We start from the raw sequence: 10,560 nt of genomic DNA, 5'->3' as shown, positions 1-10,560 counted from the left end.
AGATAGATCCTGCTTTGAACACGGTTGTGTTGCATTTTGAGCACCATCAGCGTGAAAAGTTGGAAATGACTACTGAAAAGTTATGTTTTACATGTAATTGATGAGCTTTTATGACAAAACTGTGACTGTGGTAGTTAACAAACTACATCCTAATAGAAAACTGTTAGCTTTCCTGGTATCAAATGACAAATGGTATCACAACATAAATTGTGCTGGCGACCCAAATAAAATCTCCTGCGACCCACCCGTGGGTCGCGACCCAGACTTTGGGAAACACTGCCCTAGAGAGTAACACTTTAGCTGCCTGGCTGCGTTAGCTGCTGACTGTAGCAACTCAAGCTAGGTAAAACTGATTTTTTTTTTTTTTTTTTCCCCGCAACAACGTTCTATGTGAGCACTCGCTGGAGCTGAAGGCATCTGAACACACAACACATTTTGATATTTTTTCTTAACTTGGGTGTTTTATTTAAGTGTATTAAGATTCCAGGCACATATCTTAATCACATGGACTGTATCTGTGCTTCTGTACATTCAGACACAAACGCCTTCACTGCCCCTCTTTGCTTCTATGCCAGATGCCACTGGCATATTTCCCCAATATAATCTAACGCTTTCTGACTTGCAGGAGCTCAGCTCAATGGGACCTGCCATAATTTTCTGTGTCTGTTTCACGTTTCAACCAGGAACGTGTCTGAAGATGGCGTCAGACGTATGACACATGAGCGATTGAGCAGAAGATGCATTTATTGAAGTTTGGTTCAGCTTGCTGCGTGCGTGATTTGATTGAGCTCAATAAGCTCAATGCCAATCAAACCAGCTAATAGGCTAACTGAAATAACACCATGCCAATCTCTATCTATGGTGAAGGGTATGTGGTGATGTGTGGCTATTTCAATTCCAAAGGCCAAGGCAACTTTATGATTCATAGTATCCTGGATCCATTAACTAACTGGCCTTTAAAAATAAAAATCTGCTTGACATAGTTGCTTGAACAATGGTCATTCTGTTTTCTAAAGAGAAGCAAGACCTAATCCTGTGAAGTGCACCTAATTTAATTTTTACCTTTTTTGTGACCAAGCACATGTGTTCTAAATGATAGTTTGTTATCTAACCAAATGCCCAGATATTTGGATTGAGAAACTAATTCAGTTTGTGTCACACTTTTTCGATCTAGTAAAGATCATACATTTAGTTTTTGCTTCATTCAGAACCAGTTTAAGTTCTTTTAAGGATTTCTGCGCACAATCAAATGCATATTGAAGATGATACTACTTGCTCTACAGATGGTGCATAGGCATAAAGGAATGTCATCTGCATAGAAATGCACTTTACAATTTTCTATTGAAGGACAGATATCATTGATGTACAACGTAAACAACAGTGGCCCCAAAATTGAGCCCTGTGGAATACCATTATTTAGTCTCAATGGCTCTGAGGTTGATCCTGTCACATCTAGCCATTGTGTTCTATTAGAGAGGTAGTCTTGAAACCATTTAAAGGAAACTTCATCTAGACTAAAAGAGGTCAGTTTTTCAAGAAGTAACCTGTGATGAACAGTGACAAAAACCTTAGACAAATCAATAAACAAAGCTGCACAATGTTGTTTCTTACTGTCAACAACAGTAGCTATATCATTTACTACAGCAGTTGCTGCTGTAATCGTGCTGTGGCCAGCTCTGAACAGAGATTGATAAGGACTTAATATAGAATATGATGACAAGGCCCCGGCCGTGGCGCAACTGGCTGGGGCACCTGCAATGTACACCGACGACCCGGGTTCGATTCCCGCCCTGTGGTCCTTTCCGGATCCTACCCTGATTCTCACTCCCACTCACTCCCTGTCATTCTCCACTATCCTATCCTATCTGATTAAAGGGATAAAAGGCCAATAAAAATATACATATATATATATAAAAAAGAATATGATTACAAAAAGGAACGATGCTGTTCATTTACAAAGGAATCTAACATCTTTGCTAAACATGGGAGCTTGGAGATTGGCTATAGTTAATTCAAATCACTTGGGTTTCCTCCTTTATGTAAATCATATGTAATTTTTATGCTTCTAAATTGCTGTTCATTATAAAGGTTAAAAACAAGATCTTAAAATCTATACAACCAAAGCGTTATGCAAACACTGACTTGTCTGACTTTAAAAATGTGATATAATTGATTTCAAAACCTGTGTGCATAATTAAGGGATTAGCCAAAACCACATTAACAAAGATGTGTTAATAATTTTTGAAAATCTTTGCTGTGCTGAGATCTGGTTCAATGTGAGGAATCGAGGAGAGTGGATGTGAAGACCTCTGGATATCAGTGCAGAGAGGGACAGCAGAGTGGAGATGAAGACCTCAACGATGATGTGGAGATGGCTGAAGACAGCATCTGAACCAGAGACTTTCTAATGAGGAGACACAGCACTCAAAAAAATCCTCCATAGAAATGCATGGGGTTAGTTTGTAATGCCAATATGGCCGTTGTCTACACATATCACACCCCTTCCTCGACAAAACGTCGACATGTGAATACACTGAGCCAATATGTTGTGTTGTGAAGACATCTTCCCAATCATGTGTTGTGAACTCGCTGCTGGAGCAAGATTGGTGTCGTGAAGCCTTGCGCACGCGCATTTCTGCTGAATAGGATGCCCGATGAGTGCCCAAAAAGCGTTGCTATATGGCCGCCGAGTGGATGGACTTGCCTAAAAGGACTTTGTCTGAACTCAATACTCTTTTCACCTTTATTGGCTGTAGCGGCTGAACACATAAACTGAACCCAACATGTTTCCCCTGTGCTTGCTCTAGCTGCTGAACACAGAATCTGAACCATTACTATCTATACTGCAGCTATAATGATTTATTTGATAAAAATGGATTCTCTAGTATTTTTTAGTAAATACTAAGTATTTAGTAGTATTTTCTCTAGTATTCTTAGTATAAGTATATATACTCTTTTGATCCCGTGAGGGAAATTTGGTCTCTGCATTTATCCCAATTCGTGAATTAGTGAAACACACACAGCACACACACAGTGAGGTAAAGCACACACTAATCCCGACGCAGTGAGCTGCCTGCTACAGCAGCGCTTGGGAAGCAGTGAGGGGTTAGGTGCCTTGCTCAAGGGCACTTCAGCCATTCCTACTGGTCGGGGTTCGAACCGGCAACCCTCCGGTTACAAGTCCAAAGCGCTAACCAGCAGGCCACAGCTGCCCACATGTAGTATGTATGTATGTATGTATGTATGTATGTATGTATGTATGTATGTATGTATGTATGTATGTATGTATGTATGTATGTATGTAGTATGTTTTTTTATCACTTTCAAATACAGTATAGCTGAAATTGTAACATCCAAGCCGATAAAATAACAGCATTTAAGGTGAGAATTTATTCAACTGTATCATAGCAATAAGTATGGTGTTGCTGATGCTGTTTGTGTGTGTGTGGCGTGTGTGTGTGCACATTTGGTTATGAGCATGTAGTTGCTCCAGCAATGGTCTGATAATACTGATAATCCTATTCTTGTTCTCTGCATTCCCTACAAATAACAAAATCAAAGTGAACCACTGTCTCGTGTCTTTATATAATTATGACCGCCGCGCAGCGAAGCGGCGGTCATATAGGTTTAGTCAGATTTTTTTTTTTTTTCTTTTTTTTTTTTTTTTTCTTTTTCGCATGTCCAAATTTCCGTCAATGATTCCCGGGACACTGAAAGACCGGGGTAGACGAAACTTGGTGGGCATGTAACCCCATATGGATAGCATGGAACCATCGTTTTTCGTTTTGATCTGTAGCCCCCCCGCTGGACTGCACCCCCCGAAAGGAGGGTAGGGCAGACACAGTTTTCTGTGAATATCTCGAGAACCGTAAGGTTTAGGAGGACCATTTTTTTTTTGTATGTTGATCTCAAGGGGCCATGTCAACCCATTCCATAACCACTCATTTCATGTATAGCGCCACCTAGTTAAACACAAAAAAGTAAAAATGAGGTGTTGTAATCGCAGGTATCTGTGACCCAACATAGTCAAAACTGCATGAAATTGGAAGTGTAGGATCATTATGACACCCTCTGAATGCACGCCAAGTTTCGTGGAATTCCGTTCATGGGGTGCCACACAATAAATTAATTTATGTTACTATACACCAACTGGCCTGTAGGTGGCCGGAGACAGTTTTCTGTGAATATCTCGAGAACCGTAGGGCCTAGGAGGTCCACCTTTTTTTTTTGTATGTTGATCTCAAGGGGCCATGTCAACCCATCCCATTACCACTTATTTCATGTATAGCGCCACCTAGTTAAAAATTAAAAAGCAAAAAATTAGATATCTCTGGCTGACATAGTCAAAACTGCACGAAATTGAAAGTGTAGGATCATTATGACACCCTCCGAATGCATGCCAAGTTTTGTGTACTTTCGTTCATGGGGGGCCTTACAATAAAACAATTTATGTGTACATTTAGTGACGTACACCAACAAGGATTCCCGGGACACTGAAAGACCGGGGTACACAAAACTTGGTGGGCATGTACCCCCACATGGATAGCATGGAACTGTCATTTTTCGTTTTGATCTGAAGCCCCCCCACTGGACTGGACCCCCTGAAAGGAGGGTAGGCCAGACACAGTTCTCTGTGAATATCTTGAGAACTGTAGGACCTAGGATGACCATTTTTTCCGTATATTTGCCTCCAGGGGTCATGTTAACCCAGTTCATGTGCACACATGTGCACAAACAGATACACACACACACACACACATTCACAGTAATCATACGTATGACCAGGGCCGGCCCGAGGCATAAGCGAACTAAGCGGCTGCTTGGGGCCTCCTGGCCACCAGGGGGCCCCCAATCGAGTTTCTTTTTTTTTTTTTTACATAATAAATAACGTAAACAAGTGACATCAATGAATGAATAAATGAAACAATTATCATTCAAATCAAGAAAATTATGATTTCATGATCAATATGCCTGCCTACTGCTACTGTGTCTGCCAGCCTTTGAGTCACGCGCATAAAGTAGACACCTCGGGTGCATATAAAATTCGTGCACACTGCATCAAGTTCAACAATCGGAAGAGACGGTAATGTTCAGACAAGTCACAAAAAAGGACGTATCCCTCTGGTGCCGAAAACAGAACGAAGAAAATGACAGAGGAGGAGAAAAACGAGCAAGATACAGGTATGTTTTGCATGATTATTTACAGTATGTTTTGTGCTTGAGGTAGCTAGCTAGCTGTCATGATCTAATATAAGCCATCACCAGAGCTAAATCTCCGCCATCAACAGAGAAATGTCTCCTATTAATATATATTTATCTAGATGTATTTCAGATGTCAAGGATATTGGGATTGTTTTGGATGTTCAATCAAGCATGTACCCTAGCTCTAGGTGGGCTTATTATGTCGTAAATTAAAGTTAGCTAGCTGACTGAAGTGGACATTAGCACTACAGTAGCAACATGAAAGCGTAGCTGAAGGCAAATTTACCACAGAGGGATTGTTTCTGATTTCGCACCTGAAAGTGTTGATAGTTTATTACTGCTCTATAATATGTGACATAGTGGTAAGTCTGATAGCAACAACAGACTAAGCCCAGGCTCCCAGTCCCAACCCAACCCACTGACTAGCGCGACTCTGGGCATCGGTAACGTTCCAGCTTCATAGGCAAAGATGGAACAGTACGTGCGCTCTGCTCTAAGATCTTTGGAGAGAGATGGTAGTGTTTGAGAAAATATACCATGTTGGGTGGGGAGACTTCTGTGATGAAAATAAATTTACATTTGATTAAGATAGTGGCAAGTGATGTAGCGATGCTACCCTAATATTTAGGCTGCAGTAGATCACCATGTTAAGCGTTCACCATACTGCAATTAAGTATACTCTTTTGATTATGCCTCATTTGCCAATAGAATATGAATTGTTACATGTGGAATTGCTTGTTATTTGAGTGTAAGTAATGATAGCAAAATAAACTCATTCTGCTCGATCAACTATGCACTTATGCAATATTTTTTTTTTTTTCAGAGACACTGTTGAAGTCCTTTGGAGCACATCTCTACCTCTACCTAACTCTACCTACCAGAAGGTGAGGTTTTCTTGATGGCAAATGGTTACATAGCCTGTTAATATGACACGACACATTTAACATCGTTTTTTTTTTATTTATTTATGTATTTATTTAATCATTGCAGGTTCGTCCACTGCAGAGTTGCAGATGCCTAAAAACCAGGAACGAAGTAGGAATAATTATCTATTTTTTGGGACCTTTTATTTTTGATTATTAATGTTTGTCTATTTTGTTTTTATTTTGTAGTTGAAAATTGCTCATTTAATGCACATTTGCGGATTTGTTCAGCAAATCTGTTGAAAAACAAGTCATTAAACTGATGTACTTGTTTACAACAAATACAAATGCTGTTGTATTTTGTTATTTGTCAATTCAACTTCAGTAAACCACCCTTAGTGCTTCACTTTGAATATGAATGTTTCAAATAAATCTGTGATTTTAGTACCCTCTAAGATTAAAAGGTGACAGGGTTGGTGTAAATAACAACTATATTAATACATTGGTTTACCAAGCACATGGGGCCAGAAGTCTAGATTGGAGCCCCAAAACATTTTTGGCATGTGAGCAAGGATGGATTACTGAATGAGCCTACCGAGCCCAAGAGGTCAAGGGACCCTGAACCCCAAGTAGTTGTGTGAATTCACTACCAATAAGTCAAAAAGCAAAAGGCTATGAATCTGAACAAATTTAGGTACTGCCCTTCTCCAGCTGACCATCCCAAAAATGCACCAGAATACAGGAAATCACATCTAACCCCCCCCCCCCACACACACACACACACACCCCCGTTTGTACCCACATTTGCACAAAGAGGGTAGGGGGAGAGGGTCCTTATGCATCTGTGTCCAGGGGGACAGTAGTTCATAATCAGTCGCTGTATTAATACATAACCTCACTGTATTAATTTATAATATGACATTATAGTGTGAAGTTGTCAATTATCGCCAAGCACAGGTGACTGCGTTGTGGGAGGGGGCCCCCAAATCAAATTCTGCTTAGGGCCCCCAAAAGGCTTGGGCCGGCACTGCGTATGACACATACTCACACAGTAGACATATGTACGCTTCCATGCACAGGCACATACGCAGGCACACACACAAGCACGCACACACACACACACACACACACACCCACACACCCACACACATAACATAAACATAACACAAACAATCAAGAATTTCTCATAATTATGAACAGGCAAGATGGAGGTGGGGTTGTATAAAATTAATTTTACATGTGAAATCTATGAACTAATCATGTTTTGGTACTTGTTGTCTAGCAGATACCAGTGAGAATTGAGTGTGGATTATGCAATTTAGTGAGACAGTTAGAATCATATAGGCCTTTCAGCGTGATTTCTTTTTGTGGAAAAAATGTGCTGGACTGGGCGGCGGTCATATTTTGTACCGCTCTGCGGTACATCTAGTTATATAAATGACAATGCTTTTAACACAAAAGACTATTTTTGGCATTGTAAACTGAAGTGAAACAAACAAAATAGTGAAAAAGTGGTCTGTGTTGTATTGTGTCAACAGTTTAAGTCAGAACAAACGGACAAATCCTGTGTGCATGGTGGCCTTATATTACTAACTGGGTGAGTGAGTCTTGAAAAGGTAAATCAATTAGCCAATCAGACATTGGACAAGAGGTGCTAATTGGAAGCCACGCCTTATTCCCAACCATCACTATATATCACACTGACCCAGAGGGGGTCTTTTTTGTGCTTGTTCATTTAACAGGTAAGTTAAGGCTTTAACTAGTGTCCTTAATATTTCAGTTTCTTTAGGTCCTTCGTGGAACTTCTTGTTAAAAGAAGCCTAATGCAATGTATTATTTGGTCAAGGTGTATTTGGAGAAGCTTGCAGTTTGGACAGACTTTTTAGATTATTATTTGAAGAATGGTGAGTGCCTCTTACTTATAAGTTAGGCTTACTGTTTGACTTGGGTGATGGGCCAGGTATTTGTCACAATGGGTGTTTTAAATATTTTCTTGATCATTTTAGAGGGAATGCATTTCTATCCATGTTGGCCAAGCTGGTGTGCAGATTGGAAACTCGTGTTGGGAATTGTACTGCTTGGAACATGGTATCTGCCCAGATGGAACAGCTGTTGGAAATGGCACAACTCTACTGGACTCCTCCTTTGGCACCTTTTTCAGTGAGACTGGTGCTGGGAAGTATGTTCCTAGGTCCATATTTGTTGACTTGGAGCCATCAGTTATAGGTCAGTAGTGTCCTATATTTGAAATAGTCGTTTGGCTTTTGAGCAAATGTAAATGAAGATTTGGGTTTGTGAAAGGCTGACTTGATATTCCCTGACAGATGAGATCCGTAATGGGTCCTACCGTCAGCTGTACCACCCGGAGCAGTTGGTTAGTGGTAAAGAGGATGCAGCCAACAACTACGCTCGTGGTCACTACACGATTGGAAAGGAAATTGTGGATCCAGTCCTGGACAGGATTCGTAAAATGGTAGGAGACTAGATTAACAGTTGCCTGCTTAGCTTTTCAAAGATTGGTGAAATGTATTTCCAAAATTTCCCTCGGCATGAATAAAGTATCTATCTATTTGTTGCATTTAGTATCTTCAGTATTGGCGTGCCCATGTGTTTTTGGTGATTCTGTGCCCCCATTTAGTGACATGTTTGATCCCTCAGTTGAGGCCTCTACATTATGTCTGTAAGGGATAGGATTGTTTGAGAATCATAACATGGTGTGTTTGATTGCTTTCAAGTTTGTTGCAGAAAACCTGCTGCTACATTTGCCCTTTGTTTGTATTATCTTGAAATACCAATTTATGGTGCAGAATGTGACTACTGAATTTGTTTGTGTCTCAGACCGACCAGTGCTCGGGTCTCCAGGGATTCCTAATCTTCCACAGCTATGGAGGAGGCACTGGCTCTGGCTTCACCTCCCTGCTGATGGAGCGTCTGTCTGTGGACTACGGGAAGAAGTCCAAGCTGGAGTTCTCGGTGTACCCTGCTCCCCAGGTGTCCACTGCTGTAGTGGAGCCCTACAACTCCATCCTCACGACCCACACCACTCTAGAGCACTCTGACTGTTCCTTCATGGTGGACAACGAGGCCATTTTTGATATTTGCAAGCGCAACCTTGACATTGAGCGTCCCTCTTACACCAATCTGAATCGACTTGTCGCCCAGATCGTCTCGTCTATCACTGCATCTCTACGCTTTGATGGGGCTCTGAATGTGGATCTCACGGAGTTCCAAACTAACCTTGTTCCCTACCCCCGCATTCACTTCCCCCTGGTCACCTACTCTCCAATAATCTCTGCGGAAAAGGCATACCATGAGCAGCTCTCTGTGCCTGAGATCACAAATGCTTGTTTTGAGCCAGCTAATCAGATGGTGAAGTGTGACCCAAGGCGTGGTAAGTACATGGCCTGCTGCTTACTGTACCGTGGGGACGTGGTACCCAAAGACGTCAACGGTGCCATTGCTGCCATCAAGGCCCGCCGATCCATTCAGTTTGTTGACTGGTGCCCCACTGGCTTCAAGGTAGGCATCAACTACCAGCCGCCAACGGTGGTACCAGGCGGTGACTTGGCCAAGGTGCAGAGGGCCGTTTGTATGCTGAGTAACACGACTGCCATCGCTGAGGCCTGGGCTCGCCTGGACCATAAGTTTGACCTGATGTACGCCAAGAGGGCCTTTGTGCACTGGTATGTGGGTGAGGGCATGGAAGAGGGGGAGTTCAGTGAGGCCAGAGAAGACATGGCTGCACTGGAGAAGGACTATGAGGAAGTTGGGGCAGACTCAGCAGAGGATGGTGAAGAAGAGGAAGAAGAGTACTAGAGTTTCTAAGGTTATTTATTTGTATGTCAGTTTAACTAATAAATGTTGGTATTGCAAATATATATGGGTTGTCTGAATCTTTATCCCCCTGAAGTAATACAGAAAAAAATCAACTGAGGACTGCATATGATATTGTGAGTGTAATTTACTGCATTACCTGACACCCCTATGGTATATTGCAATATCAAGCACAAGAATTTCAAATGACATTTACACAGCCAGGCAGCTACAGCACTACACTCTGTGGGCATGTCTCTGAGCTCCCATTTATATCCCCCCCAGAGTGTAGTGCTGTAGCTGCCTGGCTGGGTTAGCTGCTGAGTGTAGCAACTCGAGCTAGGTAAAACTGATTTTTTTTTTTTTTTTTTTTTTTTTTCCTTTTTCATACCAACAGTAGTCGGTGACCTCCAAATGGAGATCTGTGCGAACTCTCAGTGTTCCTCCTTTAATGCAAGACATCTGAACACACAAAACACATTTTGATCATTTTCATAATTTGGGTGTTATTTCGGTGTATAAAACTGAGTCTAGGCACATACCTACTGATGGTAATTTTGATACCATAGTTTTAATAGAGACCCAGTCAGACCATTAGTATGAAAAATCAGGAACAGAGTTTATTTACAATGATGTGCATCAAGGGAGAGACCGCATGACTTCACCTAAAGATCCATCAGCT

The 10,560-nt window shown here is 41.5% G+C and overlaps 1 protein-coding gene across 1 annotated transcript; it reads left to right on the top strand.

Moving 5' to 3' along the window:
* Positions 1-697: 697 nt before the first annotated feature.
* LOC143109228 (tubulin alpha-1C chain-like) lies at positions 698-9,881 on the top strand. The gene is made up of 4 exons (XM_076271881.1): positions 698-709; positions 8,072-8,291; positions 8,390-8,538; positions 8,904-9,881. Exons 1-4 carry the CDS (start codon positions 698-700, stop codon positions 9,879-9,881), a joined length of 1,359 nt encoding a protein of 452 aa, XP_076127996.1.
* Positions 9,882-10,560: the final 679 nt, after the last annotated feature.

This window comes from Alosa pseudoharengus, unplaced genomic scaffold (assembly GCF_046254945.1).
Source record: "Alosa pseudoharengus isolate Yale_2024_CS ecotype anadromous, Long Island Sound unplaced genomic scaffold, YU_APseudo_1.1 YU_APseudo_1.1_scf_7, whole genome shotgun sequence".
Lineage (NCBI taxonomy): Eukaryota > Metazoa > Chordata > Actinopteri > Clupeiformes > Clupeidae > Alosa > Alosa pseudoharengus.
Note: the sequence above shows the minus strand (reverse complement) of the source record. Positions and strands in the feature narration are given on the sequence as shown.